This window comes from Apis laboriosa, unplaced genomic scaffold, assembly GCF_014066325.1.
Source record: "Apis laboriosa isolate Shangri-la unplaced genomic scaffold, ASM1406632v1 scaffold18_cov149, whole genome shotgun sequence".
In the NCBI taxonomy this organism is placed as follows: Eukaryota; Metazoa; Arthropoda; class Insecta; order Hymenoptera; family Apidae; genus Apis; species Apis laboriosa.
Window position 1 is genome coordinate 3,229,612 of NW_025222233.1, and position 26,432 is coordinate 3,256,043.

Below are 26,432 nucleotides of genomic sequence, written 5' to 3' on the forward strand. Positions count from 1 at the left end.
ACAGGAAACGGGCGGAAAAGCCAGAATACTCTAAAACGTGCAATTTTGCCGGCCCGATCAATCTCGCGCCAACGTTTTGCGCGCGGCATAACTGGACGGCACATACACGGCATAACTCGATCGATCGCCGCCGGTGAGGTAACAGGAGGAGGAAACGCGACACACGTGTGGAAATGGTGCAATGGGTGTCTGGCCCCCGGTCCATCTCCCGTATTTCACCAGAAATTACGCGACGAAAAAAAAAAAAAATAGGAACAACTCTGCTACAACTCTGTCTCCTACGCGTAAAAAAATAATTAAATAAAAACAAGCGTCGAAGAGTAGAATTTATTATTATAATCCTCTTGATTAATAAATATTACTAGAGAGCTCCACGTATTTTCGAAATATATAAAACTACATTTTTTGATAATCTACGCGTCGAACTTATAGTCATTGTTATGTCGACCTCGAATGAAGCACAATTGGCGTTTGCACGATCGTTAAAAGACGAACCTCTATTGAATAAATCCAGTTTTGATTGATTTTGCGAGCAATTTTAATCGCTCTTCGATTTCCTCTAACTGCATCCCAACTAACGTCTACTCGAAATCCAGGATCGTTTATTGTTATTGGATTTCGAACATACCTCCATTTTTCTCTCGACGAAAGACGAAGATTTAAATTCTAGATTCTAAAAAATTATTCACCGAGTACTCGCCGTTATTTATACAGAACATGTTACTCTCGCTCTCGGATTGTTTTCTTCTCTTTATCCTTTTTTTCCTGCGAATTCGCTCAAACAACATCGCGTGATTACGAGAATTACTGAGAATAAACTAGAAGACGGATTAAAGATCGCTCTAAAATTCAATTTTTAAATATTACGCGTGTTGTACGCGTACGTTTTTAAAAATTTACCGGAAAATTCAATAAAAATCCCTCATCCTTTTCGCATATATGGGACCGAGTATTTGATTGAAAAATGAGTGGTAAAAGCTTTTACCGCGCTGCCTTTATGCATAGGCCCAATAAGGCATGCACCGCGTAAAAGTTCGAGTCCGCGCGAGTTGGAAAAGAGATATTCGAGACGGTTACGCGAAAACATCGAGATCCTTTGAAAGCGCGTACTCCAACGTACCTTATTAAAACGAAAGTAGATGTAGGGCAAAGACACCGATCGATTTTCGACGCACCCCTCCCCATCCCGCCGGGAGACGCGTATATATATAGATATCGAGGTATCGGTTGTTAATCCGGATCACCTTTGTAATTGGGATTGCGTGATCGTGCACAAAATCCGTACGATGCGCATTGTTTTGTTGACTGAATAGGGGATGGCCTATCGGTGGTTGTAATTAGGGGATTCACGGGCTTATCGTATTCCACGCGGCGTTTCGCGTGATCATCGAGTGATAGAAACATGGACGCAGTAACAAAATTAAAATTCGAGGAAATTCTTTCCTCTTCGAATCCAACGCCTATGGCACGAAGACTCTCTGGCCGAGACTCTCGAAGGGAAGGGAAACGAGGATGGGTTAAATAAAAAGCGCGAAATTTCTTTCGATGTGAATCGTCCGTTATACGTAATATCCTGGCTTGGAAAACGATTGGAGAAAAAATTCGAAGGGGAGAGAAAGCAACAGGGAGGGAGGAAGGAAGGAGGAGAGCGGCTATTATGGAAAACCAGGCCACTTTTTGGTCGGTTTGGCACGCGAAACGGTCCCTCGAAGCGAAAATGTCGAACAATATTTACGGAGCTCCGTGCGGAAAGAGCAAACTCGCGAAGCGACGTCGATACTTACGTCCGATTTCGTCGTGGAGCGCGATGAGCTCGTCAAGTAGCTCGTTGATTGTTTGCTTTCTCCTAGAAGGAGGAGGAGGAGGAGGGTATAAATCAGAAAAGACGCGAGCTCCAGTTTGCAGCTACTACAACGTACCGTTCCGGCGATCGTTGGAGTAATTTATAAACGACGGGGAAAGGTTCCACGATAACCGTTTCGTCGAGCAAATAGAAATTAGACACGGAACGAAGACGGGACAGAATTCTCCGCCTCTGTGAATTTCAATCGAACAATGCCAAGTCTCGAAACGGTACAGTTTACGGATTAAGTATCTTCCTTCCTCCCCCTCCCTTTCCTTCTTTCTTAAACTTCGTCCAACTATATAATATATATATATATATAAACTCCTCTCGTTCATCGAGAAGGGGAGGAATCGTGAAAATCTCCAACGAAAATTAATATACCCGTTGCTCAAAGGTATCTCTAAAATTTCGCGACTCCCTCTCCCTCCTTCCCTCCCTCTCTCTCTCTCTCTCTCTCTCTCTCTCTCTCTCTCTCTCTCTCTCTCTCTCTCTCTCTCNAGAGAGAGAGAAATTGGCGAAGTTTCGTAACGAGAGCAACGAGAAGAGAAAGAGAAAGGCTCGTTTGGAGAGCGGGGGTGCGAGTAGCCCGGTAGCGGATAAAAGGGGATGTAATGAAACACTATCGGACGGCGAGGGTAAAAAGGTGAAGGGCCGCGTTGTACAGAGTGTTGAATTATGTCTGCGAAGGGAGCTCGGACGAGAAAGGACGTAGGGAGAGAGAGGGACAGAGAGAGAGAGAGAGAGGAGGGGTAATAACTCATAGTGGTCCGTACACAATACCATTGTGCTCGTTGTACAGATTCTGCAGGGAACAGGGACCGCACGCGTCTATATATGTATAGGCTCGGGCGCTCGCGCGTCTATAAGTATACCAGCCAGCGCCCCCGTGTTCCTGCGCAACACTCGGATGTATATCTATCATCCCGTGGTGCGCTGGCGGCTGCATAATATTCTAGAGACACAGAGCGAGTACATAGAGAGAGAGAGAGAGAGAGAGAGAGAGAAACGTCGGACGTCTATCGACACTGTTTACGTGCATTATTAATTGTATACGCGGCGAGGAGTCCTCGGCGACGAGAGTAATTCCTGGTAAAACGCGAGCTCGATAATAGACTCCTCCTCAGTTTGTGCCACCCCGTGTTTCTGGAAATCCGTTTTCCAATTAATCTCACCTTCGAATGGGGGGGGGGGGCGCGCGAAAATGATAAAGATGGACAGGAGGAATAACGCTTTCCCCTTTGTTTCTCGCGAATATCTGACCAAGAAACGAGTGTCTAATCAAGAGAAGAAAGTATAACGATTCTTTTATTATCTTATTATCTTACGACTCGTATACGATCGGAATACGAAGGTTTTTTTCGATTAAACTGTTACCCGGTCCAGGATATTTGATCCAGAAAGAAGCAAACAAACGGGTATCCGTCTGGACTCGGAAATCCAGTCGAACGCTATTTTCGACGAGATTGGAAAGAGAGAGCTTGGAGAGGAAGTGGCCTTCGAATCCGTGGACCACTTTCGGCAGTCAATTGGACGGTGCACAGTCGCAAGACCGCTCATTCATAAACATCATCGGGCTCCTTCCGTTTCACCTCTTCCTCGATGTCCCGTGACTTGCGAAAAGAGGATGCTCGTCGACGAATAAAGCGAAACGAAGAGAGAGAGAGAGAGAGAGAGAAAGGGGGGAGTGGAAAGGTTAGGGAAGAAGGGAAACCGTGGGACAAAGACATCAAAGGGCAAGAGGGAAAAAGGACGAGAGACGACTGCCGCCCCCGGGACAGCAATTTTCACTCTCCGTCACAGCTGGTCCACGGTGGACTGCTGCTCTGCTGCTACTTGCATTCGTTTGCACAAATCAGAGGACCGTTTCTCGATCTCTCTGACGAATAAACGAGGGTCAGATCGCCCAAGGAGATCCTCGCATCCAACGATGCAATCTACGCGCTCTTTTGCATCTACAATGCCTAAGGGGACCTATTGCAATTTCTTCCCCCCCATCGTTCGAATAAAACCGTCCATTTTATATACTTTTAAAAAAGAAAAATATTCGTTCGTTCGTTTCTTCGTGGATCAGATTTTCCTTCCATTTTCTTAAACATCTTAAACACATGGCACATCCATTAGAAAGTTATCATTCCAGTTACGTATCCCTCGGATAATGATCGAGAAACAACACCGGTGCTGTTCTAGGATAGACACGAAAGAGGTGGGCCAGAATACGGGGAGAGAATAGAGCGATGATGAAGAGGCTCGGCAATTCCGGTATCGTCTCCTTAATCCGGGCTTTAGCGCGTGTAAAAGGAAGGCTTAATCGTAGACGTGGCGTGGTCGTGATTCGCTTTGAACGATAGCTCAAAGGATCGAGAGAAATATATTTAGAAAAATAGAAACGAGGAGGGAAAGGTGGGGGCGCGCGTCGACCCATTTAATGGTCCGTGCTTTCATAAATATTTCACACCGAATCGCACCGACATCGAGGAATCATACTTGGTAATCTCTCGGTTGACGCGTTCGATTCAGAAACGTACCGAGCCATGAGATCCTCCCGTTCCGCTCCGATTAATAAATTAATCGACGATTTACCACTTGGAAAGGACGGATCTCGTGCTTTATTCCATCCGAGGGAAAGAAAAGGGGATTCAAACGGGTAATGAAAAATATATGAAGATTCGCTCCATGATGAACTGGTAAAGCGGATTGCTCGAATCATCCAGCTTCGCTAAGTGGTTCATAAATGCGACATGAACGAGTAATAATTTCTATCGATTTAATGGGGGGAAGCGTGCTGTGCGTAACAGCATCGGGGAAGGACAATATTTTAATACGTAATCCTCGGTTAGTTTAAAATAGAATTGCGTGAAATATTTATTTCAGAACTATGTACAAATTATCTTTACTTATCTTCACTTATCGAGGAGAGACTGCGTTTCGATAAATCATTATCATCGATAAGAGCGAAACGAAACGAAACGATCGCGCATATATATATATATATATATTTATGCACAAAGGGGGAAATGGAGCAGTTCGAAGTGGCCAACAACGAACTATCCAAACTCATCGATCCGATCGAGCAACGCATCAAAGATCTCTTTGATCCCTTGTCGAGGAGCGACATCAATATCAATCGAAGGTGGCGAAGGATAGGCTGAAGGGTAGAGCGCGCAATGCGCGGAAGTCACAGTGTAACGGAAACGGAAATTAACTGCGGCCCAGAAACAATGGTTTAACCGGACCTCGGTCTCACCCACCGCATCTGTCTCCTTCTCGTCACAGAGGAGAAGCAACAGAGTGCAATTGTCGTGTATACATATATATATATATATATATACCTGTCGACGTGTAACCAACTTAACCCTTAGGCTACCGACCTGTCCCAATTCTAGAAATTGTCTCCACGAGAAGAAGAACGCGTACAAACATGACAAATATTTTCGCGATTCCGAGTCCTTTCCACTCGGCCGTTCACGAAACAAAGGGACGATCGATGTGACGAGCACGACGAGTTTCGAGAGTCGAATAAAGGCGCGAGTTCGCCGAGCGTATGATATAAAGTATGCGCATATGTTTCCCGTGGAAAGCCATGAATATTTTCGAATCGAATGAATGTTGCCGGCAGGTTAGCACAGGGGAAGAAATTAGAAAAGGAAAACTGACGGGGGAGGGGAGGGTTGCGAGAAAAATCTTTGGCGTTTACGCGATTTTTCCTCGCCGCTCTGCTTTGCATATCTTGATGGTAACTACACTGGAGGAGGAAAACTTGACGGGGAATACAAACTCGGTAAATAAAACGGGACATCGCGCCGACTTTCTAAAATGGATCTCGAAGACGTTTTGTTACGTCGTTGCGAGAATTATACGTTGGAGAAGTGAGCGAAGTAGAAATCACAATTTATATTTAACATCGTATTGAACGGAAGGCGAAGGAGAAAGGTCAAATATTAAAGGTACGAAGAAGAAGGGGAACTTGGGAAGATATCGCAAGAAGGAGAAAAATTCTGCGAAATATTCAGATTTGCTGCGTGAAAAAGAAAAGGGAAATTTCACGAATAATACGTATTCAGGGGGAATTTTAATTGAAAATAAAACCACAACGAGATCGTGTTGTCCGAATTTCCACGGAATTTACAGAGTTCGGGGAGATCCACAAGAAACACACGAACTGAGAGGATTCTGAGAATTTTGCAGAGGATAAAGTGCGAAACTGGGATAAAGACGTCGCAGAGAGGAAAAGAAGGAAGGGGATGAAAGAATCTGGAGAGAGGATACATGAACGGAGCCAAGCAATCGCGGTTGGGAATAATAATCCATGCCGTGAAACGAGACGCGCTTTGTCCGTCGATGAGAACCAGACACACCTCATTTTTGCCTCTCCGTCCTCATTGCTCTCCTCGGGGATGCCTTAATTTTTCCCCGATTCAAGAGCACGAGACGAGACGAGACTATATCAGATGAGACGAATTTCGTCGTAAAATCTAGATTACAAATTTTCAAAAATAAATATAAAGATACTCCTGTAAAAGATATCCTAAAATCGATTCCTAAATTGTTCAACAAATATCGCATCGGATAGATCCCATTAAATTTTACGCGAGAAATGGCGGAGGGGGGAACGACGAGTGGAAGTTTCTTTCACGATTATTGAAGGTATCGTTCGATCACTGAAAGTATCGAAAGACGGAGCGAAAAAGTCTGGTAAAGGAAAAGGGGAATCGAACGGATGACTTGGAGAGAGGGTGCACAGACGGATAAGGGACGCCGCGATCATTTCGCGCGTTTACGCGACGCGCGAATGGTCGATATCGATATTCATTTCGAAAACCCGGTTTAATATTCATATTCACCCTTCGTCGTCCTCGATACGGAGGTGGCGACCCGGTTTTACGGTCGTCGCGATTAGAAGGGGGAGAGACGTTTGGCGAGGCGCCGTTCCACCACCACCACCACCAAGGAAATCGAGCAGGGAGAAATAAGGGCGCGCGCCTTTTTTGCGAGACGAACCGATGCGACCGTCCATTAAACGACCGTGAAAGACGTTTCTTGCTTCGCGATCTTTTTCCCTTTTCATTGTCTGCGAGACACGATTTCTCGTTTTCTGTCTCGCCTTATCTTCGCTCTTCTCTCCTCCTCTTCCTTCCCCTCTCTCTCTCTATTTCTACTACTTGTTCTACTACCAACACGAGGCACGAAGGCACGATGCGTCAATTCGAACGAGCTCGTTCTTCTTTTTCATTAAAGCGATACAAGCGGTCGCGTTTGCGGCTGTAGCGAAGCTGGGAACGAAGGGAGGGAAAGGGGAGGGGGAGGCACATGTTTCTTTTACTCCGCAAAACTTGCCAACAAAAGCTAGATCGTTATCATCGTTTCTTTGTGCCGTTTCTATCGAGGGGCGAGGGGATGGTCGTCTATGGTCGCGCCCACTTCAAAGAGGCCTCGGCCAATGCGAACGATTTAATCGACGTTCTCGGAGAGAGAGAGAGAGAGAGAGAGAGAGAGAGAGAGAGAGAGAGAAAAAAGAAAAAACGGAGGGAGTACAAATTCGCGAATACTCCAAAGAAGAGGAGGAGGAGGAGGAGGAGGGAGGTGGAAAAAGTGAAATAAAATAAAGGAAAAAAATTCATTAAAAAGCGTCCACGGTTGTCCGATCGTTTGCACGGGGGAGGAGAGGAGAAAGACGGAGGGAGAGAAGAATAAAAAGAAGAAAAAGCGAGACCGTTCCGCGGCGAGACGGAGCCAGTGCGAGATAGGTAGGGAGGGAGGGACCATTAAACGGAACGATCGGCGTATTCCGCGTGGAGATTCGAAAGCAATCGACAATGGATGGCATCGAGCGACGCGGCAAGGCAAACAGGGGTTGTTGGTATCGAACAAATGACAATAAATGGCATGACGCGACACCGAAGACGGTTCCAATTTATTCCCCGGAGGCAGTCTCGGTCGACAATGTCACCCTCTCCCTCTCCCTCTCCCCTCTCCCTCCTCCCTCCTTTGCTACCATCCTGCGAGCCACGAGATAAAATATCGAAAATACATCGGCCGCCACCGGAGAAATCAACGCTCACCCGGCTGATTCTTCCACGCGAGTGCGCCACGACTGAAACCTCGCCGAACTAGGAGGCAAACAGAGACTCGACCCTCCACCCTCGATAGACCCTCCTTTCTCCCGATATACTCGTTCGAATTATAACGGAGGGGGAGGGGGAATCGGACGTGGGTATGGATGCTACATAACGAGACATCGATGATCCCTCCCGCTCGATATCGGAGGCGAGGGATGGCCCCCGTTTAAACGTTAACGGCCACGATAAAGTAACGAATTAATACGGTACGGAAAAAAACCTGCTAATACTGTGAGATACGTGTATACATCGAGTCGAAATCGTCGATGATCATCTAATCGATTCAAGTGAACGGCACGAAACGGAAAACGGTGGAAGGGTAATAGACAGCATCGCGTCGAGCCCAATCTCTCTGTCTCTCCGACCCCCTTTTCGTTTCCTCTCTCGATTCGGCCGGTGAATGATGATCGGGTGTAATGGGTAGTGAATTTACACTCGATCTGCTTTATTCGAATAATATAAATTCTCAGGGTACCAGAGATCTCTCCGAGAGATGATTGATCGAAATATATATGTATATGTATATATCGATCGCGATGAACAGGCGTCTACGTATGTGTAACGTATATACACAGGGGGTTGAAAGTTTGCGCTTTGACCGAAGGGTTAACCGGGTGAAACCGTGACGATGATATTTAGGCTAGGTCTAACGAGGAAACACCTAACAAGTGTTCGGTGTCGATTTTGATAAAACTTTCCCTGTTCGGTACTATATACGCTGCTAACAAACCTCCTAGCTGGAAGGGATTAAAATTACACGACGAAACTACATTCTACCGCGATTCTATATGGAAAACTCGCCGAGTTTCGGGGCTGTTTCTCTTGGGTCTACTTCGTAAACACGAATTCCATTCGGATGATCCAACTTGTGCCAAACTCTGAGGAGCGTACCAACGATTAAATACCACTTACTCTGTCCAAGTACACCTCTCCACCTCCACCTCCACCTCCCATTATGCAGAAATCGTAATCGCCTCGGATTCGATCATCGAACCGTTGCCGCGACCATTGTTAAATATCGTGGCATCGTGTATTAAGCGAGGACCCGCTGCGATAAGACATTTCCACGTGTCTATTAGGGAGAGGAACTTGCTAGACCCAGGCCGCAAGTGTCATCGGTATGAAGTTGAAAAAAAACTATATTTCATTGCGACGAGACGGCCGGAATGTTCCTGGACACGCGAATCCATCCATTAATCGCTTTAATCGCGCGCACGATACCACCTCTCACCGATACCCCGATGCAGATACACGGAAATCGCAAAATTCCAATTTGAATCTTCCCTTCTGTCCCCTCCCTTCTATCCTGTACGAGTTTCCGTATCGTGTATTTTATCTACGACAATTTGAAATGGCGACAACGGCATGAAATTATTTCGCGATAAGGCGGAATGACGCGGACGAACGATTTTCGAAAAAGAGTTTCACGCGAAAATGTTATTTTAGTTGGCTAGTAATATATTTTTTAGAGGGGAGGGGAGAGGTTTAAACGGAAAATGAATTTACACGCGGATTTCAGGAAACGCTTGCTCGTTTTCAATGGGGATGAAATTTTGGAGCGTGGATATTCCGGGATTTTTCGGGAAACCTATTATTAATATCCGATGATTTATCGACACTTTACGAAATTCCTGGCAATATATTTGTTGTTGTAAAATATAACGGGGCCTTATTGAAGACACACGCGCGAAATCAGGGTCGATACAGCCCGATCAATTACTCTCTCTCTCTCCCCTTCCCCTATGTAAAATACCGTTGTAAAATAACAGGACACACTCGAAATCTCGGGACTCGAATTCACAAACGATGTGCCGTCACGGTCCATTAATCAGTATCATAAAGAGACATGATAATTATATTGGCAATCGAGACGCGGGCATCAACGTGATCATCCGCATCGTTACGGCCTATTGATCCGGTGATTAATGCATAGTGAAATGCAGAGAAGTGCGTAATTAATCAGGATTCAGAATATATCCTACGTCGCGGATGTGCGACGCCTTGTTCCCAGATTCATCTCATTTTTCATCCCAACCGTAATAACTCCCACCGACAAACTCGTTTTCATCATTCCCGTTTCGATCATCTTCTATCGAGCAAGAAAAAGAAAAAGAAAAAGAAAAAGAAAAAGAGAAAGAAAAAGAAAAAGAAAAAAAAGAATCGAGAACTTTCTTCCCTTCGATCGCATCTCCACCATCTTTATCTCGCGTGTTATACCGCTGAGAAATCACCGAGCCACGATAAATCGCGGACATTCAACCCGTTTAAATTCAATCGAAAATATTCATCAGAGAGAGAAACAGAGAGAGAGAGAGAGAGGGAGAGATAATGATCCGACCAGAGCCTTCTTCCAACCGAAAATGGAGGAAGGGGGGTTAAGAGAGCGTTGTTCCGCAGCGCTCGAGTATTATCACGCTCGCCTTATTATACACGCCGGGTGAATTTCGGAAGTTTTACGAGATACGCTCCGTGGAACGAGGCTTTGACCGGAAGAGGGCTGGAAGAGGCGCGGCGCGTGTATTACAATGCGGAGATAGAGGATCTCCGGCTATATATCACGTATCGTGACAAGAGGCCGCTCACGAGAGGGAGAGGCGGGGAACGGGCGAGGAAACGACGCACACAGCAGCTCGCACGAACCGGCTCGTCCTCCCCCCGACGTTTATGCAAGCCGCGGCTATCGCAGGTCGCTAATTGCAAAAACGTCGGCAATTGCGACGTATTGCTCTTGTGTGCCGGTCGGATAACAGTAATTACGCGTAGGAGTACAAGTCTTTTTTTTGTTGTCGGTTTCCAAGCGTGTCCTTCCTTCGCCACTTGCGATAAGCGTTATCGACGCGAGTCGATATGCGAGCGAGGAGGAGAAGAGAAAGAGGAGGGCCTTAGGTGGTTAGGAGATTTGTTCGGTTTATCTCTTCGATTGAAAGAAAAATATTCGATCTGGTAGGCTGAATTTGTCAGTATCTCGTTATTAGCGAGATTACGAAGAGTAAGTAATGTACTTGTTCCCCGGACTATCGATGCAAATTGTTATCAATCGATCGAGAGTAATAAATTCGATCTCGTATCGCGATTATGTGATTTTCCTTTTTCATTTTTTTTTTTTTCGAATAAATGACAACTTTATATTTTCTTTATAAGGACGCAAATCGCGCCGGAATTTTCCTATCCTGTTTTATCGTGTACATCGAATCTTGTACTTGTTCCCCGGACTATCGATGCAAATTGTTATCAATCGATCGAGGGTAATAAATTCGATCTCGTATCGCGATTATGTGATTTTCCTTTTTCATTTTTTTTTTTTTCGAATAAACGACAACTTTATATTTTCTTTATAAAAACGCGCCGGAATTTTTCGCGTTTCCTATTCTGTTTTATCATGTACATCGAATCTTGTACTTGTTTCCCGGACCATCGATGCAAATTGTTATCAATCGATCGAGAGTAATTCGATCTCGTATCGCGATTATGTGATTTTCTTTTTTTATTTTTTTTTCGAATAAACGACAACTTTATATTTTCTTTATAAGGACGCAAATCGCGCCGGAATTTTCCTGTTCCTATCCTGTTTTATCTATCGTGTACATCGAATCTTCGAGCGGAGCGGAGCATTCCGAAATGGAAATCTTGAAACAGGTTATAAAAGAAGAAATACTTCTTGTACTTTTTACGTACTTTTTGTATGTAAAAAGTTGGACGGAATTCGGCCGGCCGACCGAATAGAATACAGGCCCGTTAATAGACGAATAAAGTAGAGGAAATGTAGCCCGTTTATCCAACGATGCAGCTTTCGCCCGTTTTATTTACGCGCATCGTGCACGTGGCACTTTAAACTTGGTGGTCTACGAGACAAATTGTCGCGCACCGCTACACACCGCTACGCGGGGGGAGGGGGAGGAGGAGAAAATACTTTGCCCATCCCACTCGCCCTCTTCTTTTGCCCGCTGTTTTCATTGGTCTGCTATCGTGTCGTTTATTAAATCCCGCGAGGTTTATCCCCACCCTCCCCCTGCGGGGGTTAGCAAAAAGGAACCTCTCCACTCTTGCCGCGGAAAAGAGGAGAGGGGAGGAGAGAAAACGCGGCTTCTGAGTTGCTGAAAAGATGGGCGCCCGAACGAGCAACGCGAGAAAACGCGAGACAACGCGATACCAATGCGGATTTTCCAAATTTTATGGTCACGACCGTGTTGGGAAGCGTTGTGGCGAAAGTCGACCGAACTGAAGAGGGAGGGGGAAAAAGAGAAGAGGACGAGGCAACGTCAAATAAAACGAACCGCGGCGCGAAGAAAAATATTCCCGGGGAAATGAACGAAGGAAAAGGAAAATAACGAGGGGAGTTTAAACGAACTTCGGATGTCGCGAATTGTATAAAATGCCTTAAGTGTTGGTTCTTTTTATTTTTTTTTTTTTTTTCAAAAATGAAGAAGAAAACGAGAAATGATGCGCGAAGAAACTTATCTCGTCATAAATAACGTGGCACAGATTGCTCCTTCTGAATGTTTTTCGAACGACCGGTTTCACGAGTCCGATCCTTCGAAGTAGCATTTTTCTTGGCACGTGTAACGCAACGAGGATCGATCGATCCGTGAGAAAAACGTTGTTGGACGAGTGTCGTGGTGTGGACAGGGAAATGTCCGTAAAAAAGAAAAAAAAAAAAAAAAAAAAAAGTGCATCTGTTTGAGGATATAAAACGGAAACTAGCCGCATACCGTAAAAATTTCGCGTCCTTACCGATCCTTAATAAAGTTGCTAAATTCAACTCAAGGATGAAACTTCATCAACGGTGAAAGTTAAAAACCTCGAATTAAACAGTAATTTAAGGCAATTTTTATCCCATCGCTTAAAGTGTTCGAATTAAATTAACGTCGCGATCCTCGTCTTGAAAGAATAACCTGATAGAAAACGGTTATTAATTAACAATTTTCCGAACAACACGGCGAAGAACAAAAAAAAAAAAAAAAGAAAAGAAACGGTTCGAACCAGCGTAACTTCCAACGAAGAACGAACGAGGACACGACTCCTCGAGGCGAATTAAAAAATTCACACGGAGACGGGACGGACGGACGCGCAATTTTCAAGCGGACGATAAATTCTTTGCAAGCGTTCTTTGCGCCCGACATTTTTACGCGTCGTGTTTCGATTAGGCATTGGGCCGTGACCTGGCCCAACCTTCTCGCCTCTCCGTTTCGCCCGTTGGCAACGAGAAAATTACAAACGGGACGCGAGGAGAGCGGAGCACGCGAGAGGGTGACGAGCGCCAAGGCGGGGTGGAGGAAGCAAGGAGGAGGAGGAGGAGGAGACGTAGAATGCGACAGCGTCGCTCTTCATGCGGATACCCCGTAAATCATGACGAAGTACCGTAAAGGATGAAATGAAAGGCACGCGAAACACAGAGAGCACCGGCGAGAAAATATATATTCGCTCGACGACGAAGAGAAGCGGGCCGGCTCGTCGTGCCTTATATTCGAGTCGAGGTACACATCCCTCTATCCCTCCCCCCAAGAGCATAGCTGTAATATCTAACCGGAGTCCGTGCCGTGCAGCTCTCCATGTAAATGCATTTACAGACGAGATGCATTTACGCGACATTACGCGATCCCCTCCGACTCATATTCTTGATTCGCATTTCGTATATCCAAAATCCGTGTCCCGAGCTAATCATCCAGCTCGCGGTCGAAACACCGGCAGCTTATGCCGGGGGATTTATTATTTCACAACCCTTCCTTTAACCTGTCCTTTGTCCACGGATATGTGTCCGTATGGATTATTATTGTTATTATTATTATTATTACGTTTGAAGAAAGGATTCGAGTTGTGTCGCGCGATTCGAATAATTTGCGGAATTTCACAGTTTCTTGCGAAATTTCCGACGTGGGGAATAAGACAGTCGATTTTTAGAAAATTCTCGTTTCGAACCCGAGATGACTTTTCTTCGAGAGCGGAAGATTTAAAAATAAGGGGTGAAAGGAGTGGAATGAAATGGGAATTCATCGTTCATCGGAAGGGGAGGAAGGAACGATTAACGAAAAAAAAGCCGGTTTAATCACGGCGAAATTTAAGGGTAGATCTTTGGCTCCAAATCCGGAGAGGCGTTGCCACCGAAGACATTTCCGACATGCCGTCGGTGAAAATAACCAGCCCGCCTCGCGATTCACAGTTTGTCCGTTCCCTTTAATCTTCCACTACTTTTTACTCGCCGGAAATACTGTAATTTCGCGGGTGGGCAAGGTTGGAGGGGGTTGGTGGTGGGATTGGATCAGCTGGCGCTAGAAATAAGTTTAACCCACCTCGAAATTATTACCGTTCGCGGCGAAACGAGCTTACCGATTCCGCTTCCGCACGTCCTCCTCTTCCACTCTGAAACGACAGATCAAAGGTTTTCTGCCCGTGTCCCGCGGGAGGGAAACGTCGCTTATAATCCCTCCGCCCGCGGATGGAACAGATGCGGAAAGATAGAAATACGGAATGGATCCGACTTGCCCCGCAATGATTAACGAAGGAGGGGAGGGAGAGAGAAAGAGAGAGAGAGAGAGAAATCTCGTTACCATTTTTCTTGCCCTTGCTATTATATTATACGAGGCTCGATGATAACAAAACCGAGAACGGTTTTGCCCGCGAATTCGCAAGGATAAAGCAATGACCGCAAATTATGGCGGAGAAACTATTAATTGGCCAACTCGCGGCCTTTGAGCCTTCCCCGTATTCCTACCGTGGATTGTGCGCCAACTGAATCGCTAACTAGATTCGAGTTAGCCGGCTTTAATAAAATTCCAACGGCAAAAAGAGGTAAAGTGTGAGAGATATGAATTTTATGTAAATTCGAAATTTGATCGAACGGGAAAGGGAACGACTTTTATCGCGGGGATAAAAAAAGAAGAGAGAGAGAGAGAGAGAAAAGAAAAAGAGAAAAAAAAGATTATTCGGTGAAAAGGGGCAATAAGAAAAGATTGATGGCAGGTTGATCCAGTCAGAGTAAAAGGAATACCGATGAGTACAAAGAGCGTTGCTCAAAGGGAGCGGGGAAATCGAGGGAAAATAAACAAAGCTACTCCGCCATTGACGGAGTTTATACATTGGAGCGGAGAGGAAAAAATAAAATAAAATAAAATAGGGGAAAAAAAAAAAAAGAAAAAGATAAAATAAATAAAGAAAACGACTTCACGCGGGCAAATTTGAGACACGTGTAATTAATTCGGACGATAAAGAAAAAAACAGTGTGCCTTTTATACCGCGTTTAGCACAAAACGCCAACATAATTCTAGACAATTTAACGACAGAAAGTTCGTTTCGCCGTTTATCGCTGATAAATCCTATCCTAGCCATTCCTCCACGAATTCGAACGATTCTCGGAAACCTGTCTATATCAAACCTGTCTATAAATACAAAAATATCCGAAAACGGGATATCGAAGATCGAACCATACTTCATATAATACCAACAGAACAGGACGTCAATTAAGTAAAAAATTGCAACCTTGTATTCCCCGTCTTTTCATCATGCTGTATAAACCTCGAAACGATTGGCGCTACGAACCAATTGTAAAATGCTTCCTTTTATAATTGAAACACGCACATGTAACGCGTGTGTACGTACTACGTGGAAAACGATTATGCAGCGAAACGGCAAAGAGTCGAACTAATTATCATGATGAGCTATAAAACGAGGCCGGATAATTTCCGTCACCTGTTAATTGGCCTCTAGCATCGCGTAATTATTTGAATTTCGCTAATCAACGCCCCGTATACGGCCGTCATTCTCCGTCTCCCTTTGGCTTATTATCGTTACCTCCCCCCTCTTCCCATCGTACTTCAGTACCTCGTCGAAAAACAGATTCGTATACGCGTGTGTGCGTGTGTTTATATATATATATATATATATATATATATATATATGTATAAATCCATGCAACCAACCGTGCGTCGATCCGCTCTCGAATTATTTACCGTTGTAAAACGTGCACAAAACGATCAAGACGATTAACGAGAAGTACCTTTTCAATGGTAACCACCGTGAAATTTAATTTAACAAACGGATCACGCCAATCTCCACGCTCTCTAATTCGATTGCGATTCAGCGAAAAGACACTTTACGCGGTGGAGATTATCAAGGGTGAAAGTCTTTTTCAACGAAAGCGAGCGAGCTCATAAACCGAGGCGATTAAGATAATGGAAAGGAAGATGAGGGTGACGGAAAGAGTGGAGGAGGAGGAGGAGGAGGAGGAAGGAAGGAAGGACGAAGTCGTCTGACGTTCCCAGTGAAAGGAATTCCGACCTTCCAGGATTTAAGACGCAATTTCCCTGACGATGTCGCACGTTATCCGTCATGAAGCTCGCGCGGCGGAACAATGCGCTCCGACTAAAATTACGCGTTCCAATTACAAATGGATACGCGTACGAGAACCGCAGACAATTTCGTTCGTTTCAAGTGGTTCGAGTAGTAACGCGTTACGTCTATCCGTCTATGGTCTTTCTTGATCAAGCAAGCAAATCTCCGCTTCAACTCCGTCCAATTCCCGTTTAAAAATTCGGATGAAACCTGTGCTCGAGAACGCGATAAATCTTCCGACAAGTCGAAACTATCGCGCGATTATTAATTAAAATTATTACTTGATAATAATAAGAGAATTGAGAATTATTACTTGATAATAATAAAAATTGAGAATAATTAAAATTATTAATTGAAAAAATAGGGGAGGAAATGGTTGGGAGGAGAGAATTTCGCAACGACGTATATAAAAATAATTAGTCGAAAGGAAGATCCGATCTTCCGCGAAACTCGAAACGCTTGGTATCGGCCAATGCAATGAACGCAATCGAACGCGTTGAACAATCGTTCGAAGGTCGATGGCAACTCGAGGCTCGCCATCGCGCAACACCTGTATCACCTGCCAAGCCCCCTCCTCATTAACAAGCACTCTTACGTAAACCGTGGGCGTGCAACGATCAACCCGGAGCAACCCAATCCGGTAATATGAGAGCGTACGCGCGAGCGATGAAATTATTGCTCAACGCGATTGCTCGGGCGAGTAACGTAACGTGGTGAGCGAAAGGATGATAAAACGAGAAAATCTCGTGGCGGGGTACTCGGCGATCCATAATCAAGGCCACGCGATATTTCACGTGGAAGGAATTCTGTAGATCCCGACGTTCAGATTGCCGGTGAATAGATAACCGTGAAGAAAAGTCACGCGAAGTCGTAAGGAGATCCTAACAGGTCGAGCCGGCCAACTTCTACGTGCCGCGAATTTTTCAAACGCTTCGCTAATCGATCGCCATTTCCTTCGCGAGAAGAGAGGAAAGAAGAGGAAGAGGAGGAGGAACGAGGCCAACGAGGCCAACGATTAATTATGGATCGAAGAAAAATTTTTCTTTCTTCCTATCTTCCCGAGGCGCGAAGCTCGAACAATCCTGTACGGAAATCAAGATCGAATCAATCTTTACCGGAAACAATCGTTTCTTCGGAAGGAACGTTTCGCGTAAGATCGTTCATACAGTTGAGCGGGATAAGAGGAAAAAAGTGGGGTCGATACAATAAATCAGGATAAATCTGGAAAGCGGAGGAGCAATAAATTCGACTTCGTTTATCAGGCGGAGTAACTTCTATTCGATTCCTCGCCGGCGAGCCTTTTTGGAAACTTTGTCAGACTGACTGGAGAGGAGGAGGTGGAGGAGGATCGCGGCTCCGCTGCAATTTTATCCCGTAAAACCGGAAGTTTTCGACGAAATCTCGACTTAAACGAGACGCGGGGAATCAGAGAGGTCCACGCCGCGACACGGGCTCTCGATGAAAATCCTCGGCTAATGTATTCCGAACCTTTCCCCCTCCCTCCAATCCTCCTCCTCCTTCTTCTTCTTCTCCACAGTCGATCCCATGCCGGGTCAACCAGTAATCCACTCTCTCTCTCTCTCTCTCTATCCTCCAAGACGTCCGTCTTATTCCAGTATTCCTCTCCTTCTAGGCCGCCCACGCATCCTCCGCGTTTTCGCATCTCTCGCGTCCGCGCGGACGTAAAGCGAGGAGTATCGCATTCCTCGCATCTCACCCGCGCGAAACAGCCGAGGGGGAAAGAGAGGAAAGGGAGGAAAGCACCAAGAAGTTAGGAAGAGGGTATCGCGCGTCTACTGCTGTACGTGAAATCGCGCACAGAAAGCGCGTGAATAAAAGAAAAGCTGTCGGGCAACGCGAGATGTCGCGATGGAGTATGTAACACCGAAAGGAACGCGGTCGAAACACGTCGCCCCTTTCGAAACGTTTCGAGGATTTCCTTCCGAAATCGATGTACGCGCTTGAATAAAAAAGGCTCGATCCTTCACATTTCCTTGATCTTCAAACTCGTTCGGTTTCGAAAAGAGCGAACGAGCATCTGGTCGAGTTGCACGTAACGCAACGGACGAGAATTTCTCGCGAAAACCGACGACGACTACGAGTCGAAACCACCAGGCTTCGTTCGAGTCCGGATCGGGAACGGATTTCGGTAAACGGACGTGGCCGAAAATGGCTCGATAACGAATTCTCCGGCCGAATTTTTGGTCGCGCGAGCTTTTCAGACACGGGGGGGAAATAACGTGTGCAGGTGCATTCGCGCGCATACAATCGCGCGCCGGAGCTGGCAGCGCTGAAAGCCCCGGAGCGGTGCAACGTGGCCGCGCGCATCGGCTTGCTCGTGTGTAGAATATCTATATATATATATAGTCGAATGTAGGGGAGAGATGTAGGTGCACACACGTGTACACGTGTCGCGCATCGGCTGGAAAACGTTAAATGCAAAGTGCAGGCGGACACACGAGCATGTGCAACACGAGAAAGAGCGCGCGTTGCGCTTCACTGGGCATGCTTGTGTCGTTCGCAACAGATTCGTACGAGAAACAAACGATAGCCCGTCACAAAGGAAGTAAAATAAAAGCGTGGAAAGAAAAGGCGGTAGAGAAAAAAAAGAGAAAAACAAGAAAAGAAGAGAGAGAGAGAGAGAGAGAAGGGAAAGAAGGCGCCATTTAACGCTCTAGGCAGCACGGTACACGTTTTCTCGCCGACCTTTCACCCCGCGCTGTTTCTTTTAGCCACACACTTTTTGATAATACCGGAGGTGTACGATAGCGCGAGAATTCGCGCGGAAATCACACCTATTCCCATCCTCATTCGCGTTCAAACCGGAAACCGAAGAAAGAATCGTCGAGATTTCTCTTCCATTCTACCGTATCTCTCGAAAAAAACATCCGATGAACGAGCCCCAGGAATTATACGGTGCATTAATTAGACTAAAAGGTTCCTCTCTCGACGCACGATCATTGTCCGTCCCCCCCTCCCCCCCCCCCATGCTTTCGTCGCATCCTCTTTCCTCGCGAAGAATTTCGCTTTCGGGTAACGCGAGTTACGAGCCCGTCCAAATGGCACGAGTTCCGGTTCAAAGACAGGGAATTCGATATTAAAACGAGCTGCAGAAACTGGCAGGAATCTCTACGTCGAAACTTAATGCGCCGTGTACTCGGGGCTAATTGGAGCGAAAACCTCGTTAATGTCCCCCTAACCCGTCGTCTGGCTGCGATGGCTTCCTTGCCTAGCCTAGCTGCTTCCACTTCCGGCCGAACGTTTCGACGCTTCGAGTGACGACGCACGTCGCTAAATGAATCTGCGTTCGCGTTTACACTCCCGTTTCCAGGATTCCTTCCTGGAGTCGAGAGCATCCTGATTTCGCCGCAACGCGCGACGGCTATTAATTATCCGCGAATTATCCGCTCAAAGGGAAACACAGGAACCGTCGATGTTCCCGGATTAATTCGTTTATCGAATTCGGTTAAGAGAACCGGGCCCTGCTATTTACGAAGGCAACGTTAAACACTGATCTGCCGGTTTATCAAAGCCTTTCGAAGGAATAAGAAATACTTTGCGGAAGATTAAACCGTTCTCCAAACAGGAGAAATCCGTTACGTGACATTTAGAAATCTACCATCTTCTCTCTCTCGTATCTGCCGTGTTACTCAACCTATCCCGATCGTGTCCAATCTTCTCTATATCGTCGTCAACTAACTCGACGATCTTACTGCCTTCGCTTTTTCGCTTCTTCCAAGAACGAGCAATATCGATTTTATACGTATGTATACGTAAGAAACCTGTTCGGATAAACGGATACCGGTCAAACCACTCGGTCTCGGTCACAGTCGTTTCGATCGCGCGCAAAAAAAGGCATGCAAATGAAGGAGGAATACGGTTTCGGTAATTCACTCACCTTCGAGCTCGACGACCTTGCCGGCCCTCTTCAACGCCTTCACCGCCTCGTCGTGGGTCGCCTCGCGTAGATCCTCCCCGTTTACAGCCAATATAGCGTCGCCCACGTACAGCTGCTCGGTCGCGTCCGCCGCCATCCCCTTGAAAATCTTCGAGATCAAGATCGGCATTTTGTTCTCTTTTCCACCCTTGATCGAGATCCCGAGACCGTTGTTGTCGCTTTTCACCACGCGCACGATACGTTTCTGATTGGCCACCGAGTCCGGCACGTCCGGATCGTTCAGGCTATCCACGTTGTTGTTATTTATGTTACCGTTGTTCAGGGCGTTGTTGCCCGTCTCGCAGCTCTCGTCCAACGAGATGCTCAGATAATCGTCCTCCAACGAGACGAACACGCGATACCACTGACCACGAACTTGCGTCTCTAAGACCCCGGCACGTCCGGACGCCGAGGACGAGGCTGCTGTGGTGGTCGTAGACGAGGACGAGGACGACGTAGCCGCGGACACCACCGAACCGATCCCCATCACTCCCATCGCTGAAGTCGGTTGCCCGCTTCCGCACAGCTCGACCATTTCGATTTCCTCGAAAACTGCACGCTGCAATCGAAACGAAAATTACTTTGAAATATATTGTTCGCTTTTCCAGATATCGAAACTGAAATCGATTAGAGTGATACATACGACACTACAAAGCACACGGATTGAAGATCTAAATCGAAAGCGAGGTAATACGGTAACTACGTATTTAAATATACTTAGAGATTTAGAGTTGTAATGCTAAATTAATATTTAATAGGAAATCGTTGGAATCGTTGCATAGATTGGATCTATCTTATCGGCACGAATTTTAACGTTTCCGATAGATATATAACGTGACTTTCTACGTTATTCCATTACGTTTCAGTTTCAGAATCGAATTCATTGTATTAACATTACATTGGTATAAAATATTCTACCCGCATGTACATTTATGTTTATTGACTGGCTCCATAGATCCGATCTCTCCGCGCACGATTTCCTGGAAATGAAAGCGTTCTCCACGGTATTCGAATGCATACGTTATAAGCGTGGAATATTTCACCGGCATTAGATTCTATCAATTCTTTCGATGTTCTACAATTCTTGAGAAAGAATCTACATCTTTATCTTTCTCCGAAGAAAAAATACATACACACATACACAAGACATGTCTTTTGTATTCGATCAATTATGGAATACACGACAGACAATCGAAAACTTTGAAAAATTCGCGGGTAATCGGTCTAGTAGGCTAGAAAGATAGCGGGGGTTGAAAAAGAAAAAAAAAAAAAAAAAAAGAAGAAAAAAAAGAAAAAATGACGTTCAACGATCCATGGAAAGAGCGACAGGGATCAATTGCGTCGTCTGTACTCGACGACGCGGATAAATCAATTGTACTATGCTACGGTGAAATTCGTAATTTGAAAATAATTGATACTGGCCGCTGGTGACACGACCGAGCTCTCTTTACCCCTTTCTCTATCCACATCCCTCTTCCGGCTATGCCCCTCTTTTTCTCTACCTCGTCTATTGTTTCCATCAATCCATTTTCACTGGGCAACAATGGCGTTTACCCGTTAGTCACGGAAAATGTCCTACAAAACTGGGGACAACGGGTATAATTGCGTGAAAATTGGGAGCGGCCTCGCACGCTTACGGCAACTGCTGCTCACTTTTAATTAATTAAAAGTCCCGTCGTCAAGAGCTTTGTCATCAAGGAATACAGAAATATCCCTATTTCATTCGCTATTTAAAATATAAATTTTTCCTCTCTCTCTCTTTTTTTCCCCCCTTTTCCTTTGTTTCTCTCCTCTTCCCCTCTTCTTTTTTCGTTTCTTCTTTTTTTCTTTTTTCCTCTCTTTTTCCTTTTTCTTTCTTTTTCTTTTTTTTTTTTTTTTTTTCGTTCAGCAATGAACTTATGCGACTCACTCGACCACGCGTGCTTTTATTTTCGAGTGGTCCACCATTCATACATATAATCCCGCTTGAATCCCGGTTTTCAAGAGAAAAGAGAAAGTTTCAGTGCACACGTTTCGTGCAAGTTTATCAAGGCAAACACCAACAACAACAACAACAACAAGGTATCTTCCCCCCCCAAAAAAAAGACGAAAAGAAAAAAAAAAAAGAAAAAGTAGCCAAAAATTACCCATCCCTTGGGGTAGTATTTTAGTGTCCGCGTTATCACGCGAATTCCTGGGGGCAGGGAATTGCGGAACGTATCGCGTCATATTTAACCGGCATGTCGCCCCGTACGAGATTTTTCGTCAGCTCTGGCGCGGCATAAATAATTTCCTCGGCTGGGAACCGTGGAACCGTGCAAATTGGATAATTTATCAGCTGCGTTAAGCCGGAATTCACGAAATTAGCGGAAAAAATCGACCGGAAACCGCTGGATATAGAGGTAACAAAAATATATCCGCGAGGAAAATCTGGAAATGGAGCAAACGAAATCGCGCGGCCATTCGCGTATCGCGTTTATTAAGAGACGGGGAGAAAATTTTATAGAAAAAAAATACACGAGTGTATTTGTCCGTGGTGTGCGACGTTAATTAGAACGTTAAACCATACCGTTGCATAATTAATGTAAAATTATTAATTACCTCAGGCGCGCTTTACGCAACGTTAGCTGCTACAATTACATCGAGCAAGGGATATCGCGACCGTGGCAACTAAATCTCATTACGACATGTTGACGGGGCTAGAATCGAGTAAATCGCCATACAAAGCCACCATGATAATGAGACTATGAAATTTATCTAAATTCTATCCGCTATATCGTCAACGATCGGTTCAACGCGATGATTTCTCGACCAGAGATATGGAAATTAAAAATTTTTTCCAATAAAATAGACGCCTATAAAATAGATTCTTGATTTGAATATGAATACGACGTGTTAGTCGCCCGAGGATCGTATATATCGTATATATAGAGAAACAGAAGAATGGAGGGGGAAAGGGAGAAAAAGATTTGAGCACGACATGGAATAAATGCAATCGTGTATCTACATATACTAATATATACACTACCGACTGCACATGATTAATGTACATTGTATCACATTTTCATATCAATTTTGTTCTTTACCTAAATCTGTCAGTGTCAGATTTCTAATAAATTCTCTTTAAACGCGTCAGTCACTCGTATCACCAATTTAGAATTTCAATAAATTCATAAAAAACCAATGGCTCGATCCCTACAATACATCGATACGAATAATATCAAGATACTGGCAAAAATAATCACGAATAAGACGGACGAAGCGAGAAAGATATTTCTCGATGAAACGAATTTACGTAAAGTATATTAAAATTATATCCGGTTTAAGTAACGGAAAGGATATGAAGGATGCATGCATGCGTGCAAAAGCGTCGCCCGTGAACGCGGCGAGTAAATTTCTATCGAGATCGCGAGATGAGATTGCGGGATGTGCAATTGAAAAACGCATTACACGTACACGACGGGGCGAAAATGAACCGCGAAAATGGAGCGCGACGCCAAAAACAGGGTGCGTTCTCACGCGACGAAAATTAAGAGCGACAACGCGGTTTTCGACCGAGAGGAACCGGGATAAAAAAGAAACGGGGGGAAGAGAAGGGAGAGAAAAAAAGGATGGAATTCGCTATAAAGAAGAATAGAGAGCAGAGACGATTTCGAAGGGAAGTTTTGGCGGGGCGCGCGAATGTTGAGGGGGAATGTACGCGACTAGTGGTTGGGTCGCGGTGTACCGGTGCGTGAAATTGGGTAAAAATGAATCGACGGCAGGACGCGGTACCGCCATTATTCCCGAAACTCGGTATCAGGATGTGTATACGTATTCCGGCTACCTACGTGACGCGTACGGATCAACGGGACGACGATGCAGAAAGTGCAGCCAATGTTTTTTCGGCTTTGGTATAGTACACGTGCATCCCCTGTCGTGTACTCGATAGATGTATATAGGGTGGATGTTACGGAGACGGAAAAAAAATTGACACGCAGCATCGAGACAAAAAAAAATAGGGAAACGGGGAAAAGGTATGAGGTTCGCTGTGGCCAGTGTAATTAAATTAACCATTCGAGGATCGCGTAAGGATCGATTAATATTTTAGATTTCTCGCGTGCAATGTTTAACGCGATATTTTTCCCGGTGACCATGATATCACGATAGAGCACGAAACATCCGCAATTCTTAATTCCGTTCCATCATCGCGTGGAATTTCCTCCGATCGACTTAAATCTCTCATCTCTGTGACCATCAACGATTCGCATTACCTATCGACAACACGATACTTGTTGATTCAACACGGTATCTGAATTACAGTGATCTCAGAAATACAATCTTACATTTGCGATTACGTTCATCGGAGAACATTGTAACCAAATACGTCTACAAGCCCTCAATAGACTACGTACAACTGGGCGTACTTATATGTATATTAACCTCGGTCAGGATACTACTAGGTGTACAATACGCAATAGTGGCATAGTATCCGAAGGCTGTGTTAACGCGCGATAAATATACAAATTTTTACAAATTTCGTGCTGACAACATGGATGACATCAAACAAATCAAAATACGTTTCCATTAATTCCGAATATGTCGTGAACGTGCTCATAAATATAATTTAATGATTCGATATCATAACTTGGATGTTTATATCTATCATCGCGAGATCTTTATTAATATCTTTCTAAGAAAACAAATTTTCATCAGATTTATATTTCGATTTTACACGATATTACGTTTTATCTTTAATTAATAGCTTAACGTGTTGTTTGATTAACCTATAATTCAATATATTATTTACAAAAATGAAAGCTTTGTTAATCGTAACAATTATAAATGTTTATACTAATTAAATAACCATGAAAAAAATTGTACTTATCAGAGGAAATACTTATCAAAGAATGGTCTATTCAGAAAATACAACAGGTCGTGCTTCGTTATATCAAATTTAAACGTACGCATGGCACGCTCTGTCGGTAATCGGATAATAGCGTTAGCATCGTTGAACTTGCTTGTGTTTAATAAAAGCGTCGATATCGCGATCGTGCGACACGTAGGTATATGCGCGTGGCAACGTTATAATTAAAGTGTTTGTCTCTGAGAATTAGTCTCATGTGAATTCTACCGCTATTCATGTGAAGCATACGTCGTATATGTCTCTCTTTTGTGTGCATAGCCGTGTTCGCGTTCGAAGGTAGACAAGGACGGAAAAAGAAGATGATCGGAAACATTGAAAAGCAAGAATAAAGAAAGAATGAGAGAGAAAGAAAATGCAACTGTAAAAATCGGGTCTGCCGGACGCGTGTATACGGCACTGTCGTGCCCCTCGCAAAAACCAATAACCTCGGCAAACGTCGGGCACCGGTTGTTTATGGGTTGAAAGAAGGAACAAGAGGTAGGATGGGAAAAAAGGATGGATAAAAGGAGGACAGAGAGTAAGGTGAAAGGAGGGAGACAGGAAAAAGAAAACAGCCGCTGCACACGAGAAACGAGGGGAGGAAACACACATCGTTCCGAGTTCCAGATCATTTCGTACCTGCAGTAACATGTCGATACTCTACCATCGTTCCTGTACCTTTTGTCCAATAATTTTTAATCGTGACGACGTGAATCCAATAATTGTATAATCACTCACTTACTCGCTCACTTGCACAATCATTTTTTCGTTAACGAACATGAATTAGAAAGCACGTACATACGAAATTTCGCGAAAATGACACGACCGTAAATTAAAAGAAACTCCGAACAATATGGCGTCGAAATACTGTTTTCACGATCACGTGACCCCATAAAATAGCGGGAAAATGAGATGAAGAAAGAGGGGGACACTGTACGCGATTAAGGCAGATTTTTAACGAATCAGAAAAATATCGCCGAGACTATCCTTGAAATTAGAATTGTAAGAATTTCGATTATAATAGAATAAAATCTATCAAGAAGCAAATGTAAAACGAGAGAAATTGAAATCGCAATATTTATATCGTGGGTTTAAAAACTTTATATTTGCTAAACTTCTTTTATGTTTAACATTTGAAATTTGTCAGAATAAGAATACGAATGAAATGTCGCCGTTGAATAAACGAAATTTTATTTTTTATTCAATTCTTTAATCTTTTCATTTACATTAATTTTTAACTTATAGTATGATAAATAAAAAGCAGTGATTTATAAAAAGTATAATGCATACAAAATAAAAATTTTTAAAAAAATTATTATATACATATTTTGATAGAATAGAATA

General features: G+C 44.5%; 1 protein-coding gene across 3 annotated transcripts in view; it reads right to left on the bottom strand.

The window, feature by feature from the left end:
- LOC122712045 (beta-1-syntrophin) overlaps nucleotides 1-26,432 on the bottom strand; it is a 311,081-nt gene that overhangs the window by 283,017 nt on the left and 1,632 nt on the right. For 2 of the 3 annotated variants that reach the window (XM_043931334.1, XM_043931336.1), the window contains exon 2: nucleotides 20,186-20,783. In XM_043931334.1, the coding sequence (XP_043787269.1) occupies nucleotides 20,186-20,783 (598 nt within the window). Of the gene's footprint in view, nucleotides 1-20,185; nucleotides 20,784-25,727; nucleotides 25,866-26,432 lie in introns of those variants that run through there. The other variant, XM_043931335.1, reaches the window with a different exon arrangement.